General features: G+C 41.9%; 1 protein-coding gene across 6 annotated transcripts in view; it reads left to right on the top strand.

The window, feature by feature from the left end:
- The window catches only part of DGCR2 (DiGeorge syndrome critical region gene 2), a 43,743-nt gene extending 24,831 nt beyond the window's left edge, over positions 1-18,912 (top strand). Inside the window, exons 3-11 of one of the 6 annotated variants that reach the window (XM_027892012.1) lie at positions 4,352-4,385; positions 4,416-4,447; positions 6,017-6,236; positions 7,193-7,269; positions 9,199-9,375; positions 10,726-10,929; positions 15,802-15,954; positions 16,408-16,644; positions 17,436-18,912. In XM_027892012.1, the coding sequence (XP_027747813.1) occupies positions 4,352-4,385; positions 4,416-4,447; positions 6,017-6,236; positions 7,193-7,269; positions 9,199-9,375; positions 10,726-10,929; positions 15,802-15,954; positions 16,408-16,644; positions 17,436-17,677 (1,376 nt within the window). In that variant the 3' untranslated portion in view covers positions 17,678-18,912. Of the gene's footprint in view, positions 1-4,351; positions 4,448-6,016; positions 6,237-7,189; positions 7,270-9,198; positions 9,376-10,725; positions 10,930-15,801; positions 15,955-16,407; positions 16,645-17,435 lie in introns of all 6 variants that reach the window. The other 5 variants (XM_027892013.1, XM_027892009.1, XM_027892008.1 and 2 more) reach the window with 5 other exon arrangements.
- Positions 18,913-19,714: the final 802 nt, after the last annotated feature.

The following is a 19,714-nucleotide window of genomic DNA, read 5'->3' as shown; positions in this document are numbered from 1 at the left end:
CAAAACCAGCTCTTTGTTTTATTTCACCAAGGATATCGTATTTGGTTGAAGTGACTGTTGACATTTGTGTGCTTTTTAGTACATGTCCTCTTTTAAAGCTAGATAATAATGATAAAAACCTCTGAGCATTCCCACACTTTTTCTGAGCCCTTGCTGAACTATTTCTTTACCTTACCTCCTGTGTTTAAATTATAAGCTCTTTGCAGTCAGCCTTTTGCCTTGAATAGTGCTCGTCACAGCAGGGTGCTGTTCTTTGTTGGCATTGATGTCCTGGCATAATACAATTGATAGCACACGGTGGGGAGCTGCTTGATCTGAGAAGAATCACTCCTCTCTGGGAAGTTCTGAACTGTATTCCCAAATACGGAGGCACAAAACTGGACTTAATCTTGAAGTTCTCTCACCTCTCAAATTACCAAATGTAATTAGAAGCTTTTACCCTTGTAAAGATGTGAGCGACTTGACATCTGTGTCACAGAAACTCTGTAAACTAGTTCAGCTCCCCAAAATCCAGTATTCACCCCTTTATGACTCCTGACCATACAGAACCATTCTGTGTTACAGGCAGTGCCATCTCTGCCTGCCCTTTCTGTGGTGCATGGCAGACCTTGGTGTGTGTGTGGCAGATTGTGGTTTCTCTTTTTGCTCCTCTGAACACAATTTTCCATTTGGTGTCATGTTTGTCCCCCCATGCAGAGCTGCTCAGCACACGTACGTTCTGGCCTGTCCCCGTCTCAGCTGGTGCCAGCTCTCACTTTTGTGTTGTCTGAGCTCTCCTGCCATTTACACTGCTTGGCTTTTTGCTTCCTTTTACTTGATCCAACTGAAGGACACACTGAGGGGGAAAAAGAAAGAGCCTTCTGCTCTGCTTCTGTGCTTGACTTCCCTTAATGAGACACCATGTGCAAAGCAAGTGTTGCTGAGATCCTGCGGATAAATTCTGCAGAGTAATCTCCGTGGATGTACACGGAAGAGTGTGGACAACGTAACTGAATTTCTTCCAGCCTCTGACAGGCAAGCTCATAGTTCTTTCAGACTGAAATTTGGCTGCATTTGTCCCTTCTTTTTTTTGCCATGTCCTCAAGAGAAATAGCAAACCCCGTATGCATGGCACAGATCTTTTTCTAGGAGTTATCAGGGCTGTGACACCACATGTTTAACTAAAAGGTAGTTAGAGAAGTAAGCAAAATTTCCAATACATTAATTTTTCTCGTGAATGATTGTTGCACCGTTTTGCTTCAGAACTGAAGAGGTGTATCAATATAAAAGGCAGTAGGAGCCATCAGCATGACAAACTTCTATTCTGAATTGGTAGCTCCAAGTTTTAAACAACTGAAAATAGCCACGGAATCAGCACTGTTGGACAACTTTCTTGATGTATGGCCCTGTACTTAGACTATAATTGTGCTAGAGTGAATGAGATAGCAAGTCTAAATTGGAAGGAGCTCGGTGAATACTAATCATGACTTAATCCACTGGGAAACAGATTGGAAGATGCTCATGTCCAGCATACTGTAGTATTTGAGGGGAGAAAAAAATAGCACCCCATGAAGTTTCCTTTGAAACCATTTTTTCCTTTTCCTCACCAAGTAATAAGCAAATTACATTTCTGAAGTAATTATATGAAGTCAAAGGGAATGAATCTGTCTTGGCTAGTAAAAATACTACTGTTCCTGCTATTGCTGGTGGTTGTGGTATCTGAAAGAATAAATATCTTGGAAAATAACTGATATAATAATTTGATAGCTTTCAGAATATTAAGTATGCTCATAAGCACTAAAAATTATGGCCTTTTCTTTCTGAAACACTCAAAACATGGCTAGGCTGTGACCTTCTGACTCAGGTTGTTACCATAAAGCTTAGTCCATGGCATTCTTAATTTATTTTTGAAGATGAAAGTATTTGTAAAGATAAAAGTGTTTGTATAGAGGAAGCAGGAACAGCAAAGTACGTGGGAAATTCTTCCGCAGAGTATTGAAAAAGTACAATAGCAAACCAGTCCAATTACACCTTTGCCACCAGAATCTGCAACAGCTTTTCACCACAGTCAAATGACTTAGAGGCTTGTTAGCATGTCTTTATTGCCCTGGAAAAAGTTGTCATCGTTGCTTTTCTTGGAGGCAGAAATTCAGGTCAAATAGAAGCAATCTAATATTTGAAGAGCACCAGTTTATTAAGCAGCTGACAGCGCTGGGCTTTAGAAGTGACTTGTGGTGGCTGCTTTCTGCCACTTGAGTCCTGGTGTCAGCGACGAGTCTGCTGACACGGGCAGATGCTGAGGAAGGAAGGAGAGTCCTGCTTCCTGGGTGCAGACTGATTGAACTCACTTCGTGTGGAATCTGGGCAGCTATTTTTCAAATCACCTGGCATAAATTCTGTCAGTTTAAGACGTTAGCCCAAGTAACCCTTTCTTAACCTTGCATGTCAAAACCTGTGAACTTCTGTTTTATTCCTGGGGGAGATAAATTGTTAAGTCCTTGTGGGCGTTCTGTTTAGCCGTGGAGGGTCAGCCATATGGTGCTGCATCTGCTCTCACTTCTGAAAGGGAACTAATTCTTCATGTGTTTGGTTCTTACTGGTTCTCTGGGTTTAGCTGTTACCATTTAATGCCGTGGGAAAACAGAGCTTCCCCTCTTGAACTCTGTGCAATTTGATAAAGCATTCTACTTTAGCTGGCGCTATTTTTAAAGTGTTGCCATAACTGAAGATTTGCTTTTTTAGTGTCTCAGTTTTGCTCTGAAAATCGTATTGTAAATACTGCTACCGAACCACAAGGATTAAAAACAAATTCTAAAACCAAAAATAGATTGGCCTTTAAAGTAATAAAAAGAAAATAGTTAACCTTCACTGTCAAATTATTTTCCCATTTAGTGTCCTTTGAAACGTGTGCTGACTGAATTTCGTGGCGCTGACTTTGCCTGTGATAGATAGTGTCTTCTAATATTGAACACTACAAGTACTACTTTATTCCTGTAAGGCCGTGCGAGTGTGTCATGCACGGCCGTTCCTTAATGGGTGATCTCTGTAGACATGTAATTCCTGGGATAACGTGATAATTAAATATCCCTTGCTTATCCCATTAACCCAGGGCAAACTCAGTATGCTAGAGCCAGATGAATGCAAAGTCACTCTGCTGTTCCTGGGCTACAGCTGGGGATTTTTTTTACTCATCAGTGCTAACATTTGTTCTGAGGAGTGCAGTTTGATGTTGGGTCTTGTGGGGATCTTTCCCCCAGGTAATGCACTGAACAGCCTCCAACTCGGGGTTTAAATTGTCATGAAATTGCTGCAAACCTCTTGCTTTCTAAATACAGTCTGAAAAGAGAAAGTTTTAATGACATGATTTCATATGTACTTCAAATAGATGTAGTTAAACCTGTTGAAGATGACTATGTAACTTCTCTTTATTTAGGATCATGGCTGGTTTATTTGGTTTAGTGAGGCTAAATAGAGCTAATCAGCTTTAAAGGAAAATAAGCTGATTTTTTTAATATAGAAATGAATGTCTGCACATCTCTTCCTGCTGGTTAAATTCTATTACCTCCAGTAACATCCAGTAGTAGTAACATACTAGTAGATGTTTCTAATGCTTACATTCTTGGGTTCTTCATTTTTTGCTTTTTAAGGTTAATCCCTTGTTTCCAGATTAATCTTTCTCGGTGCTCATCTCCATCTTTCTCAAAGGTTTCTCCCCACCACCGTGCCAGCCTTCCTGCTTAGGATCCTGCTAGTTTTGCTGGCTGTGGCCCACCTGCAGTGTCTCCACATGACTTGTGTGTTCTTTATTTACTCCTGGTAGGCACAGGGAGCCCTCCAGGCCCTTTCCTTGTGTAACGTCTTGCACGTTGTTCTTTCTCAGTTACTAAACCTAATTGTCATGTACACCTGTTAGACCTGCCACTGAGATGGGGGTGTGTGTGTGGTTTTGTGTCAGAATTAATGAACTAATGTTTCCTTTAGAAGCCTGAGAGTGAACAAAAAACCTCGTTCTTCTGCCTGAAGATGGGTTTCCTTTCCTGGTTTTAATTCTGTCCTAGATCTCAGAGAATGTGTTGGAAAATATATTGGAGACGTTGTCTTATGTCCTTGAACACACAGCTGAGGAATGAAGCAGCTGGGGAGTGGGCAGTTCTGTCAGCAGGAACAGATAAAATGCACCAGGGATGATGCATTTGCTGCAGCAGTTGAAATGATGAGCATCAAGTCTTGTGCTGTCTTTGTTTACCTGAGTGTGTCATATGCCACATATGTCTTGAATTCAAACTCAGAGAAAGTTTAATAAAATGAAATCTGCCTTGGCTTGCATCTTTGCCCAGTACTGACTGTTCCTTCTGGTCCTCGGGCTTGACAGGGAAGGAGAATGTGGACTCGAGGCACAACCGAGGGAGAGGAGGAGACACAACCCGCTTTCACACTCTCAACATGGCACAGCCTGTCCGATTTAGCAGTAAGTTGCAGACTGGGAAATCTGGGCCATCTTTCTGCTAATTAATTTAGAAATTTAAATCCAGCCCTGTGACCTGCAGCACTGCTTGTGCCACTGTTGGCATCCCAGTCCCAGCCTTACCTAAAGCATTATGAACGCCCTGCAAGTGTCCTTCCCATCTCTTGAGGCCCAAAACATCTGAGTCTCCCCTGCCTTTTTCCTCTTAGCTTGGTTCCCTCTTTGCTCCAGTGATCATCCAGTGATTTGGGAATGAGACACTGCGCTGATTAGCAGTGGAAACTGGGATGAGACAGGTTAGGAAGACAACGTGGGAGGAAGGCATGGGAACATCTGGAACATGAGAATGATTGTTTGAACTCTGGTGATCTTCTGAAAAAGACAAGTGATTGGTATTTTGATTTATCATGGATTCTGGTAGCTAAATTATGTTATTAAAATTTATAGAGGACAATAAAGCAATTTAGAAATCAATACAGCAATTTTTAATATGCTCTGCAGTCTGATTGGTACTGTATTCTGCCCCTCCTTAGTGATGTAAACAGTACATATTAAAAGATCCTCTATAAATGGAGAATGAGGAAAGGTATTTAATTAATGGGCTTCAAACCTAAGTTTGTATATCATTATTTGATGGTAAAGATCACTGTTTCTGAAGGGAATAATGAGGCTTGAGAACAGAACTGTGAATTGCATGGAATGAACATAAACCAGTTTCTGAATATGAAGTTTCTCTCTTATGTGTGCAAAATTAATACTTCAGGTGCAGGTGCTAAAACCATATTTTTAAATTTCATCCACCTGTCTCCGTGATTCTCTCTATTAGTCACCCATCACCTCCATGAATGTCAGTCCAAAGCCCATGGGCCTGTTTCATCCAGAAATGCCTCCAGGCTTTTGTTTCAGTTCCCTCAACTGAGTTAATTGAGAGAAAGCCAAGACAGCAGTTCACATCATCACCTTCTTTCTTCCTAAAGATCTACTTTACAGTGATGTTTTTCCAAAGCAACCATGAATTTCCCCAGAACGCCCATCATCTTCAATGATTGACTCTGGGAGCAGGATTATGTCAATACTGCTGAGACTGTTTGTAAGAGTAGGTTGAAAACTTCACGGCAAGTTGGATGTACTGCTCACCACCTCACAGAGAGACAGAGTCATTAAATTGGCCACCTCTGGTTTTTATTTCCTGCTTCTTGCCGCTTCTTTTTACTTGGATTGATTGAGTTGATTTGTTTTATAACGATGCGTAGGGGAATATCTTCCACGGTAGATTGTCAGTCTTAATTAAAAACTTTAAAGGCTGTCACAGTGTGATGAAACTCCTTTACTAGGAGTTGGATCTTTTAAAAAACATCTAAAAAAAAAAAAATCAACATTTATCAGAAACTGTAGTAAAGTAAGCCTTCAGTGATCTGTAATGTGTGCATCTCCTCCTGCAGAGGTGAAGTGTACACAATGTGTTGTGTGTACCCATCCAAGTGGGTATTCATTGCATTGTCATAAACTGATTAGGATGCATTATCTTAAAGATCCTAATTTGGGGGGAATGGTTTCCCTTCTATTCTTCATGTTTCCTAGGAAAGTGCCCAACAGGATGGCACCACTACGAGGGCACAGCCAGCTGTTACAGGATGTATTTAAATGCGGAGAACTACTGGGACGCTGCGCAGACATGTCAGCGGGTGAACGCATCCCTCGCCACCTTCACTGCAGACCAGGAGCTGAGGTTCATCCTGGCTCAGGAGTGGGACTTGGAAGAGAAAACATTTGTAAGGAAGCACCAGCATCCGTGAGTAGGAAGGAAGGGATGAGAATGGTTTCTGTGTGATACAAATATTGGCTGTTCAGTTTGGGTCGCAAATCTAACGGTAAAATTGACATCAGGTGAATAACCCACTATGAACGTGCTGCTTGGTCATTTGGCAGTGACCATCTGTGTTTCACGTTTTAATTAACATTAACAGGCAACTAAATTCAGCAGTCTTTTTATCTTCAGGTTGTCTCAGCGATGCACAGTTATTCTTGAACTGCAACAGGAAGGTGATTTCATAGTGACTTACTGCTGCACTACCTCGTATAGAAATAATTACTTAAATTTTTCATCAGGATTTGATTTCCAACCTGTAACTCTAAAAAAACTTGGAACTTGGAGATAGGAATGAAGTAAAAAGCCATTCGGAGTTAAAGTAACTGTGTTCTGGTGACTTTAGATATTTCATTCTATTAGTTCACAACAAACATTTCCTTTTTTTTCTGCCTGTGGGTTTTTTGTCAGACTCATGGGCTGCTGTGGCAGGTCACCAGGAATGGTTCAGTAACGATATATCTCTGTCTCTGGAGATGGTTTGATCCAGAACAGTCTGACATAACTTGCATATATTTAGAAATACTTAACTTCTGGATGCTGTTGTGTGATTTTTGAGTTTTTGATACTTAACTGCTGCCATAACAACAGAATAAGGTGCTTGTTGTGAGTAGAAATAAAAGACACAGTCAGTTATAATTTGTAAACATAGAAAATGATCAAGTGTTTTTTCCAAAACGATCAAGAGTATTTTCCTCTGTTCCTCAAGTGTAGTCTCTACATTGCCAACATATGGGCTGAAATGATAAGGAAAAAAGCCATTGGAATGTTATGATAAAAATTAACTTGCATAAATAAAGACATTGGAAAGTTCTGTGTAATTTAATTTGTTAGTATGTTTTTGTCCTGTATACTTAGAATGTAACTTAATTTTTTGGCAGGTTCTGGGTTGGATATCAGTATTTGATCACCAATCGAAATCACTCCTGGGAAGGTCACTGGGAAGTAGCTTATAAAGGTAAGCCTCTCAAATTACTGCTTAGTTCAGTGGCCCGTGGAAACTGTCTTAAAGCATGAATATAATTTGAAAGATTAACACAGCCTTTTTTAGTGATAGTGTTGAATACCATAGGGGAACTGCTTTGCTTTACAATGTGGAAATGAAAGAGTTTAATACTCCATACATGTCTTATTTTAAAGTTGAGGAAGTTTCGTGGTTTTTCACATTGATGTCTTGTGCAAAGAACATGTTGTTTGTTTATTTGGGCTTCCCACTTGATTAAGCTGAGAAAAAGGAAACTACTGTAGTTTCTTGTTCTTTGTGAATATCTAGATGAACTCCTGATTTTAGTATTTGCACAGACTAGTGTAGCATGTTGGGGCATTTTAACTCTTTAAAAATTGGAAGAATTTTATATACTTTAAAAAACCCACTAGAACTTTTTCAGAATTGCTCTTGTTTTTTTCTATTAAAGTACTTCAGGTAGTTTACTTAAACCAAATCGAAATTTGCATAATTCCAAAAGTATATCCCAGTTTACATGAAAAAGTGAACATGAATCTGTTGGGCTTTGCTGGCTGAACTCTTTCAATTGCAAAACAAGCAGCTCCCTCTGCTGACAATGCGATCTTTCTGCACCTCTTATTTTTAACGAATTCAGCTGAGGGATTAGTTAATCTTAAAGTCATTATATGAACTCTTATGTGTACAGTTGCCTGTCTAATTGCTGTACTTGTTTAGATAATGGAAAATTTAAAGCAAAGGTGAGGTTTCTTTTAAGCACCAGCACTGTGCAGTCCAGTGTAGCCTTTGAAAACCAAGCTGAGTAGGTTTTTTTTCTTATGCACAATTGTTGGTATCCATGGAAAATGCAGAAGGAAAGCTGTCCCTTAGGTACAGATAATAATTATGAACAGAATTTTACTAAACAGTTGGGTCTTGAAAAATACTTCCTTTGACGTGAATTCAAACATTCTCCTTAAAAGGACCTTTCTTTGCTCTTTGGGAAACTGACTGCACTGCCATCTGCTGACAGTGCTAACAACCAGGGGGGCATAAATTACAGAAAAATCATCATAACTTTATTGTAAGTTTTATTTAATTTGATGCATTATATAAATTTAAGCTTTCTCAGTACGATAGATTGTTTTATTTTCAAGTGTGGTATTTATTAAGGAGATGCCTCTATGAAATAAAGTCTATGGTAGTACACAGTAGCATTCAGTAGTTTCTGAAAAACTTTTCTTAGGCTTCATTGACTTATATTGAAGCAGGCTCTGAATTCCTAATGCCTGTTTGAAAAGTGATTTAGGGTTCTATAGCTGGAAAATTGTCACTTATTATTGGGACATGTGAAACGTGTCCTCAAAGAACTAATCAGCACCCTTTGCACTGTTTGGAACCCACCACAATGCCGTTTGCTGACGCGAGTTGGAAGGAGCAAACAGTGGATGCCCCAAGTGCAGCTGCAGCAGCGGTGCTGAGGCCTTGCTCTCAGCACTTGGAATGAGTGACAGGAGATGTGGGGAGCACAGGTGGATGCACAGGCATCAGTGGGTGCTTGGAGTGCCAGGCACAAGATGGGTGTGTGGGTTCTTGCTCCGCTCGTAACAAGCGTGGCCAAACTCGGCGTGGTTTGAGGAGATGTGTAGCTGTTGTCAGGCAAACCCCGTGGGACTCTGGAAAGCAGCACTTGTGAAGATACCAGAATATCACTTTTCCTGGTTCAGAGTGACAGAATTACCCGGTCCTTTGAAAACAGCAGCCTCTTTTCTCTGTGAGTCACCCCTTCCCTCCCAGCTGTTTGCCTTCCCTGGAGCGGTGTTGCTAATGGAAGCTGGAGCTGGAGGGCAGCAGCCTTGGTGTGCATGGAATGAGTGACATTACAGAGCCTTTCTAAAGCTTTGGATACCCACAGGCTGCTTATGCCAATGTATCTTGTTCCAGGCTCTTCAGAAGTGTTTTTACCCCCTGACCCCGTCTTTGATTCGGCTATGTCTGAAAAGGAAAACGTTTTTTGTGCCCAGCTTCAGTGTTTCCACCATCCTAACTTCTGCCACCATGGTGTGCACAGCTGGCATCCTGAAAACTGCTATGAGAAATCTTCATTCCTCTGCAAAAGGAGTAAGTTGGTTTCAGTTCAGTGTTAATTGTTATATGCATATAAAAAATAAACAGAATTTGTTTCTTTATCCTTTCTGACCTTTGCCCAGTGAATTAAAAAAAAAAAAAAGGGTGGCGTTACGTTTCTGCTTGGTTTTAATAAATAAGAGCATTGTAATGTGTGGCTGTCACACAGTACAGAGTTTCACTAAAAAGTTGTTAAGCTGCAGTATCAGCCCTAAAATAAAGTACCCTTGGGACAAAAAAAAAAATTTTTTTAGAAAAGCGCCTTATTAGTAAGCATCACTCTTAAATTATTAATTTCACATTAAAATGAAACACTTGTTTCTGGTTTATTTTGAATATAGAAGATTCTACTAAATTCTTTCCAGGCAGTTACTAGGACTAGAGGAGAAAAGACAAGTGGAGCTTACTGACTTAGAGAAGAAAAGCCATTTTTTTTCACTTTATCTTGAATTTCTGTACTCCAAAAGCCTCGATACCAGCAGAAGTATTGGCAGGATTATCAGGTAGTCTTGTAGTCTTAACCATTACCTGATCTAGATGGTGCTTCTTTGCAGGAAGGAGAGAAGCTGATTAATTGTGAGGGTTGTCAGGAGTGTGACTGACTCCTGGGATGATTGTGCAGCCTCTGTCTCCAGAGGTTTTTATGACCAGATTAGATAAAACCCTGAGCAACCCATTGGGATGCCATAGCTGACCCTGCTTGGATCAGCAGATTGAGCTGGAGGCCTCCTTAGGTCCCTTCCAGCCTGAACTTCCCAGCTGACCTGTGCATAGGGTGGAGGGGACAGGCCATCCTCCCTGAGCAGCTGCTCCAGCTGACACGTCCCAGCACTGTTTGTTCCCTCACTCTGGTTTTGGTACCTGCCTTTAGGACAGTAGGCAGAAGGCAGCTGGGCAGGGATCAAGGTGCCGCTAGGACAGGGGTAGTACTATTACCTGGCTTCCTTCTTTAGGCTTGGCCTGTTTTAAGTGTCCTTCAGGTTTGGCTCGGAGAAGATCCATCTTTTCCTAAGTACCAGGGGAGAGGAAGGGACCCGCAGGAGGCTTTGGCAGTGAAGCTTAAACTTCTCAGTCCACCTACTTTCCTTTTTCTTGGAGAGGATGCCTGAAAGTGTGTCAGCTCCATTAAATACGTGAAACTCACCTTCTCAGTTTTGAGCAGTAAATCATCCCTGTGTGCCTTCAGACTATCTGTTATCTTCCCTGCTCCTTGGAGATCCCTTTTCAAAGTTGCTGCAAGGTGTAGGCGTGGATTTTAACTGGTGGTCTGCTTATGCTTACAAACCACTTAATGCAACAGAATAAACTGGATTCCATCGGTATTGACGTGCCTTTCTGTTCTAGGCCAGACTTGCGTTGATATCAAAGACAACATTGTCGATGAAGGATACTATTTCACCCCAAAAGGGAACGATCCCTGTTTGAGCTGCACGTGTCACAACGGTGAGCCTGAGATGTGCGTGGCTGCTTTGTGTGAACGGCCCCAGGGTTGTCAGCAGTACCGCAAGGACCCGAAGGAGTGCTGCAAATTCACCTGTCTAGACCCAGGTAAGAGTTGACTGCTGCAGTGTTGTCAAGAAAAAGTAATTGAGTACTCAACTTGATTATGTTTGGGTATAACTTTGTTTGAAATGATGCATCCTTGCGGTGCCTTGATATTGTTGGGTACAGCTGCCTCGTGGGGGAAGATCTCAAATCACAGGAAGGGAATTGCTTCAGGCTGTGGCTGGTAAAAATTTGTTATCCTTGATGCTACTTAGAAAGGAAAAACAGTAGCTTATTTTCAGTAGGGAGATTGATAGTACTGTGGGTTATTAGTACAGCATCTTACACAATTCCTTTGTCATGCTTAGTTGTCATGAAAAGGAAGCACTTTTCTCTTGAGCACTAATTAAACAACTTTTTCTGGTTGTGAGCGGAAGTGTGGAAGTTTGCATGCAGGGATCATGGGAGAAGCAGAGTTTTTAAACTGTGTAAATTTGAGCAATCATCAGGACGTACAACTCTGCTTATTGGATTTGGCATATCAGTGCAGCTTCTTGTTTTGGATCAGTAAAGTCTTCAGTTGACTTTGAGTTGTTTGTCAGTCACCATTTAGTGGTGTGGGTTTTGGGGGGGTTATTTTTCTGTGAAGAGACTTGAAAAAAGAAACATGGCTTCCTTGGAATTTGCTGTGGGGGTGGTCAAATACTGGAGCAGATTGCTTGTGGAATCTCCATCTGTGGGATATTCAGTGCCTGACTGAACTCTGTCCTGGGCAACCTGCTCTAGCTGATGCTGCTCTAGGTGATCTCAGGATTTTCCTTTCAACTTCAACCGTTCTGTGATACCGTTATTTTTTGGTATTTTAAAAGAATCTAATCTTATCTGAGTGTGCTAAGAAACCATTGTTCTGAATTCCTGTGGAAAACACAGAAGGTCAACTGTTCCCATCAGGGACTTCTGTTTCAGTCTGTTACAAATTCCAGATTTGCTTATTGACTTCCACATTTGCGGTCTTTCTGCTTGGTCTTTGCTAGAACAGTTAATCATTAAAGGCCACTGGCTCTTCCTTGTGTCATTCATGTTTGTTCTGAGGGTTAAGCTTAGCAGATGTTCATAGCTTGTGTTGCAGGTCGGTCGGTGAAAGAGTGGGGGAAAAAGCAGGAATCTTCCTCCCACTCCTATCAGCTGAGCTAAGACTTAGGCTTCACTTTTTATATCTTCAGGAACAGTGTCAGCAAAGCATCATCCAGCACGCAGGATAAGATGACCTGGGATAACCTTGTGCCGTGTTCTTTAATCCTTGCTTATTCCTGTGGGTCTTAACTATTGATGAATACTGATTTGAAGAGTGTATTTTACCACATCCTTTCTCATCCTTAAGCTCTTCCTTCTGTACTGATGCTAAATGAGACTGTTTCATTACACTCTTGCTTGAAGTGTTCTGGTGGTTTTTTTAGTAGCTTAGTTTTTGAGAGAAGAATTATCAAGCAGTCTTCCAACTTCCTTCATAATGAAGTTACTTCAGCTAGTGATAAACACTGAAATTTTTAAAGGGAACATTTCAGTTTTCCTTTGGGTGTTTATAAATGACTATTCCAGATGACAAAAATTAATGAATTACTTTCTTTAATCAGAATATATTTATCTTCATCCAGTTCTTTCATATATCTTCCCTAAGCTCTGTTGCAAAGGAAAGAAACAGTTTACTGATCAACATTAAGTAAATTAATCACCCAAGGAGAGACCAGGGGGAAATAAATCCTGCTGTTGGGTTGCCAGGTAATCAGCTCTTTCAGTGTGAGTGGGTGAGCAACGATTACAAGTGGATAACGAATATTACTCAAGGACTTGGTAGTATGGGAGTTTTTTCAGTGGTAGGAGTAAGCTGAGCAATCACAGCTATACTCTCCTGAAAGATGCTTCTCTTTATTTAGTGGAAGATAAATAGCAGAGGAATATCTTTTATATACTAATGCTGAAACTGAGGTAGTCTGTCTATTGATACTCCACAGATGTGGTAGAAAATGATTTTTCTTCTGTGATTCTCGTTTAGACAGACCTGCAACTCTTATTTGTGTAGAGGTAATAGAAGAAATAAAATATTTGGAAAGAGCTGGTGTGCAGAAACCATTCTATTGACTAAACTGGTGCAGTTAGAGGGTACTAATAGTATACTGAGTGTAGAAACAGCTTTTCTGAAATAATCTACTTGTGATTTTTTGGGTTGGAAATCTCTGTGATGATCTGGATCTTGTTTTGAACAAGGTAGGTCTTTGTCTTTTTTTGTTGTTGAACGTTAGGAGCAGTGTGATGGAGGCCCATGACACGCCAGAAGATCCAAGAATTGCAGTCATAGCTGGTCTAAAGAAATATGGAAGTCAGGCTTGCCTAAGTGTTACAACCCACCCCTGAGGGGAAGGAAGCACCTAAGACTTGTAAATGCTGAGCATTTGATCAAAAGGAACAATAAAAGTCAGAGGGTCCACAAACAGTCAGAAAGTTTGATTAGTGAATTGCACACTTGGCAGGGAAATTGGTGTGTTAGTCCCTGTCCTGCTATATAAACACCCAGCAGGGGGTTTTGGATAAAGGAGTAGGGTGAAAGGGAAGAGAGGAATTAAAGAGGGAGAGAGGAATCAAAGAAAGAAAGGAAAAGAGAGAGAGGAAAAAGAGAAACTAAAGAAAGAAAAGAGAGAGAAAAAGATCACCAGTCTTGGTTCCAGCGTTGATCCAGCTGAGGGGATGTTGATCCTGGTTTCAGCATCGATCCAGCACTGTGCTGTATTGTGGCTCTTTCTCTCAGAGAAGTGCTGCCCTATTTCCATCTTCCCCCCTTCTCCAGCCAAATCCTGTTCTTTCTCACAGCATGTTAATAGCAATAGACCTTGGTGATTACCAACAGTTCCTGTCTGTTATTACCAACAGTCCTTGGTTGGCTCCACAGCCATCCAGTTATCGTTGTCTGAGACATACACATTACCCCCTTGTCGTATGAGAATCGAGAGCTCTAAAGGATCTCACTTTGCACTGCTGTTTAGAGGGTGGGCTTTAGTCAGGGTAATTTTCCATCCTGGCCACAGCCTGAGTTGGTAACTTTCTTTGAAGGTTCAGTAACAAAAATATTACTCTGTTTGGGTGGTTGTTCTGGCAAGAAAAACAAGTTCCTGAGGCTGTTCATTAAAAAACAGGTGTTCATTAGACACCTGTTAGTTCCTGGGAACAGGCAGTGTTTCTGATAAGCTCAAGAGTGGCTTAGTCTAAGTGCAGTTCGTCAAGGCTGAGGCCTGATGAGCATTTCTCAGATCACAGCCTGGGAGTGGGGGATGCACCACTACCGTCCATCCTGTGACCAAAGCCAGCTTCTCTGGCCTCTACACCTATGAGTATATCTTACTGAAGTCACTTCAGTGCTATTAACAGCCTTAAATAATGAATGAGGATCACAAAGCCAGCATTGCTGTAAGATGGAGGAGGAACAAAGGCAAGTCTGGTGTTCAGGAGGGTGCCTTGGTTGGTAGGTGTGTGACTGCCTCGGCTGAAGCTCTGACAGCCATAGCTGCTAAAAGGTTTGACAGCACACAGGCTTTTGTACTGCACAGCCGGATTTGAGAGGGTGCAATGTTCGAGTTCTGTGTGTAGTGCACTATTATATTAATTTCTTGTTGCCAAGAATGCATGACGTAATAAATAGCAGCCTGGTAGCCTTCTATGGTGCATTAGGTGGATTTTTCTGTTAGTAGCACCCCAGCACTTAGAACTGCTGGGAGGCTTTTAGCCTTCTTTTTTAAGGAATCTTTGATACAACTTACCTGCTCTTAGTGAAATGGGAAGTACGGAGGGAGCTCTTGCAGCTGGAGTGGGTGCGGGCAAGGAGAGGTGGTCTGGATCTGGCTGGTTCCTCTGGGAAGTGTGGTGGCACCACAGTGACTGGGAGGAGGGGTCATACCTGCAGTGCTTGTGTCCTGCAGCAGTAGATGACCAGGTAGCGCAACCACCTCATCTGTTTCTTACCCACACCAAACCTGGGTGCATTTCTCATTGAGAACCTTGAATGATAAGGTGGAGCAAAGAACACAGCATAGTCCTCTTCAGGTCATTCTTCTTTGTGCAGACTGTCTGTGTGTGCATGTGCTACATAACCAAGTGTGATTAACTGAACTGTGAAAAATTAATTCCTCTCGTGCCTGGTACTGGGAGAACAGTGGTAATTTGCTCACAACAGCCTTCCAAGTGTGAATCTGCTTAGCAGTGGGATAGAGCTCTCCAGGTTCTAAGCTCTTGGGTCTGTTTCTTGTTTTTCCACTTGCTTTCGGTATGACTCTAGGAAAAGATTTAATTCCCATTCACCCTCATCTCTTCAGTTTCTGAAAGATGATTATCACAATGATTCACTTTTTGAAGGTATTTATAGTTTCTATCCCTTAGTGGTGCTAAACAATGTACCAGTAACATGTGGTACTTAGGTGAGCACATATTGGTGATAATGACAATGTTTAGAGATTTTGTTGTTGAAAATGTTAACGTGTCCAGAAGTCATGTAATGTGTCTATCTGCCAGTTCTCAGAAAGCTTTCCCAAAGCTTTCAGGCTTGCTTTCCTCTTCAGTATAACTTCATCAGCCGTGCCAGGGCAACAAATGGTTGTGCAGGATGCCATTAACCTCTCCTTTTTCCCATTTTCAGAGACCTGAAACCTTCAACATTCTCTCCCTTTTGCTGAGGAAGATATTCTTAGAAACTTTTATATCTTCTTGCAGTAAAAAGATAAATTACCTGATGATTCATGATTTTCTTATATATTTGAAATAGGAGAAGTGTTAAACCAGGCTAATGAATCCCCACTCTGCATTTATCTCTCCACTACTGACAGAAGATCATCAAGGAAAATGAGTCTTGAACAAAAATAACAGACTGCTTTCATATGTTTTATGTAACAGATGGCAACAGTTTGTTTGACTCCATGGCCGGGGGAATGCGTCTGATCGTGAGCTGCATCTCCTCCTTCCTCATCCTCTCTCTGCTGCTTTTCATGGTGCACCGGCTGCGCCAGAGGCGGAGAGAGCGCATAGAGTCCTTGATTGGAGCAAACTGTGAGTACCAGCCTTGTGCCTCGTGCTCATTACTGACAGGTTGGTGTACGTAAAGGTGAGAGATGTCCTGGTCTTGCTTGGCTGTGCCTGTGTGTGTGTCTTGGCGGGGTCTTCAAACTTGAACTTTTTTAGTGGATAATGGAAAAATTTTTTTTTTTTATTTGTATGTGACCCAAGTCTGAAATATCTTCTGTGTGAATGGTGTCTGTAGTTTGAAGAGGTTAGAGTCAGATTTAGAGGTGATGCAGGACAAACAGGCTGGGAGCAGGTGGGCCTGCTATGGTTGTTAACCGCAGCAAGTTGACTTGTATGGGTTATGTAGACTTTTTTAGGCCTCCGGAAGATACGAGTTCCTTGGGTGTGAAAAGTGGAAAAAGGTGTTGAGATCTGACTTAAACTGAAGAGGAAAGCACGAGACAAAGTCGCTGACTCCTTTTCCTTCCCTTGAAACAGTGCACCATTTTAACTTGGGCCGCAGGATGCCTGGCTTCGATTATGGTCCCGATGGTTTTGGAACTGGCCTTACTCCACTGCATCTTTCAGACGACGGGGAAGGTGGAGCATTTCATTTCCACGACCCACCTCCACCCTACACTGCTTACAAGTATCCAGATATTCAACATCCAGATGACCCACCTCCTCCTTATGAGGCTTCTGTCAATCCAGACAGCATCCTCTGTTCCACTCCAGGTACGCAGGCAATCATTTCTCTTTCCTTCCACTCCTTCATTTTGATTAGAGGATAGATTTTTATTTTTTAAGCTATAATCATGTGTTTCAGCAATTGTAATGGGAAAATACACTTTATCTAAAGTCTCCGATTTTTGCGATGGAAAAGTCTTCTGTTAAAATGTATCATTAACGTTGGTTCTTCACAAAGGTTCTTTGGATCACCTAAATTAAAAGAGGAATTGAATCTGCAAGCAGTTTACCTCTTAGACCTTACCCGTTTTCAGGCCTTACCTTGGATGGGTAACCTGGTTAGTTTTCTTTTTTCCACCATGCTGATACAATTTGTGGTGTTTTGAAGATGGGTCTGTAAAGATTAGTATTAAGAACTAGAACAAATGTCAAGTACAAGAGATTTTGAACAAAATATATCCAGCGTCTTCTCTCCTCCCTGCTTCCCCCACCCACATCCCCCCAAAATTGACCAAAAATACCACTTTCTAATGATTCACCCAGTGCTCTTCAGTTTTGCAGCTGTGATATTCACATACTGTAGAAATCATTCCAATTTGGGATTTTATAGCGGCATATTTCACAAGATAAGTGAGCCTGATTAGTGCAAGCATCTTATTTATATGTCGAAGTTTTATTTTTGCTACACAATCTTCCTCTTTTGCAGTCTCATCTTGTTGTGCATTAGCGCAAAACCAGGAAAAACTCAGAGCTTCCAGAAATACGGATCGTAAATCTATTTGGGAGTGTGAAATGTTGTACTTCACGTTCTGATTCTGCTTGTTTTCTGTCCTTTGCAGATGGAGTTCTCTCTCAGACTGTGCAAAGCAGTCCTCCATCGCTAGGAAACTGTGATGTATCCCCACAGCTTACAGAGGGGTCGCTTCCTCCCTCAGTTGGTCCTTCTCCAGTGGAGCTGGAAGACTCTGCTGACAGCAGCACCTTTCTTGTCCCTCCTGACACCCCACTAAATGAGAACACACCGGCAGAAACTCTCACGGGCAGCCGTCACAGCCACTGTTCCCTCAACACCATTGTATAGAGGAGCGAAACGCCCGTCACTGGTCAGAGAGCGTTTTAGCAACTGTTTGCACAGACAAACACTAATCCGTGGTTTGAACTTCAGAAGGAATCTCCACTTTGTTTTTCAGACACTGCTTTTATGTTCTAGTTTAGGATCGTGCCTCTCGGTTTTTTTGGCTGTCATTATTCATTCACTAATCAATTGGTCCTGTAAATATGGATTGTATAACTGCTCTTTTTTTTTTTTCCATTGACTATGGAAAAGAGAGCAGAAAATTCCTTTGACTTCTAAGGAGGTGAAAAGTATGGGTAGTTTGGTTTTTGGTTTTTTTTGTTAGTTTTTTTTTTTTTTCTTAACCTGAGAGGAATCAAAATCTACATCAGAAGAAAGCTGCTTGGATTTGGCTGGATACCGCAGGATCCAGGGAACAGACAATGGAAAAGGAGGGTGGGGGCAGTCACTGTTCAAGCAGAGAGGACGGAACTGCAGGGGAGGGGGCTGGGGGCGTGTTTTGCAGAGTGGGGGCCCTGAGCAACTAAAACACAGGGCACCAAGAGTTGCACTGTGTAAAACACACGTGGTTTTTCACCTGCATTGCTGTTTCCGAACACCGCAGGGACGGGAGGGTGAGTAGTCTACGCAATATGTGAATAGGGGGTACTAAGAAAACTGGGATTTGCAATTACAATTATTTGTTGCTGGTACCTGCAAAATCTCATTGTTGGGTAAACTTCTGGCCCATGAAGCAAACTGGGTCTGTGTGATGTCCCTTTAGATGTCCCTCACATGTGTTAGGTAGTACTTTAGGGAAGGGATGGGGAGCAATTAACTTTGATGCAACCTGAGTTCACTGTATGAAGCCCCTGTTTGTTATAATCCCATAAGGAAGATTGAGGTATTTTTCTTTCTAGGTTAACTCCTTTACAGTGAACAGTTGCACAAGACTGGCCTGGATAAAAGATCATTGTTCTTGCTTTTCTTAGTGCATGCTATATTTTTAGCATGTGTGTTCCTTCCCCTCCATTTCACTTCTTTGCAGTTCTACAAATACCACTGAAAAACGATGATCAACATGTACTATACGTGATGTTTAATTCTAATTGGACACTTGTTCCTTATCTGAGACCCATAAATTGCCAACCCTGTTCTAGAGATTTCCCCCGTGCCCCCCAAACCATTTATCCAGGTCCCACGAGGGTTTATAATGAGGTTAGTGTACTTAAATCAATAAAGCAGTTTGCTTCAGTCTGATACGTCATCTTAAATTTCCCCCTTGTATTGAACTCTCTAAACTAAGTTAATTTAAGGATGGCAAAGATTCATTCGCTCCCTCACGAAACCCAAAGTCAAGCACTGTTGGTTTTGATAATGAGTGCAAAGTAATCCTTACAGGTGATTTTAAATTTAAGTTTAGATTTCAGTGTACAAATAATTTACCTTTTTCTCCCATCCTCTCCTTGCCTCTGCTTTTCCGTGACTTACTGTAACAGTCAGCAGATGAGATGAATTTTAAGGAATTTGTAAAGAATGCCCCCTGTAAATGGTCTCCTGTTACCTTATGAAGGGTACAAGCCTAGAGGGACAGGAACAAAACACTGCATGGGGGTGTGTATGTGATCTATTTTTCTAGTAATGATGAGAAGTCATACTTGTATGACAAATCCTAACCCACTGTTGCGGTTTCCCAGTGCAGCTGACTCTTTCCCCATGGAATATGCTGCTACTTTCTATTCCCTGTCTTGCCTATAGGCTTATACTGTACTTGGGGATTGGTCTTGACAATTCAACTCCTTTTGCACAGAAAACTGTGGGTTTCATTACTGAGATGGTGTCTGGTGTGTTTGACGTTCAGACACTCGCTAACAACCCCGACTCCGTCGGAGAGCGTGAATCACAGCCCCGGGTGCGCTGCTGGCACACGGGTGGGAGGAAGCACTGCCGGGAAGCCGCTCCACGCCCGCGTCCCGCGCTCCGCTTTGACTGGCTCCAGCAGCACCGGTACGAAACGAGAGGAGCACTTCTCCACCCCGTGGGATCTCCTACCGTCTCCTCCTC

Source organism: Empidonax traillii, unplaced genomic scaffold (assembly GCF_003031625.1).
Source record: "Empidonax traillii isolate 1590-97213 ecotype Southwest subspecies unplaced genomic scaffold, ASM303162v1 scaffold338:size1951571, whole genome shotgun sequence".
Taxonomy (NCBI): Eukaryota; Metazoa; Chordata; class Aves; order Passeriformes; family Tyrannidae; genus Empidonax; species Empidonax traillii.
This window is presented reverse-complemented; position numbering and strand designations above follow the sequence as displayed.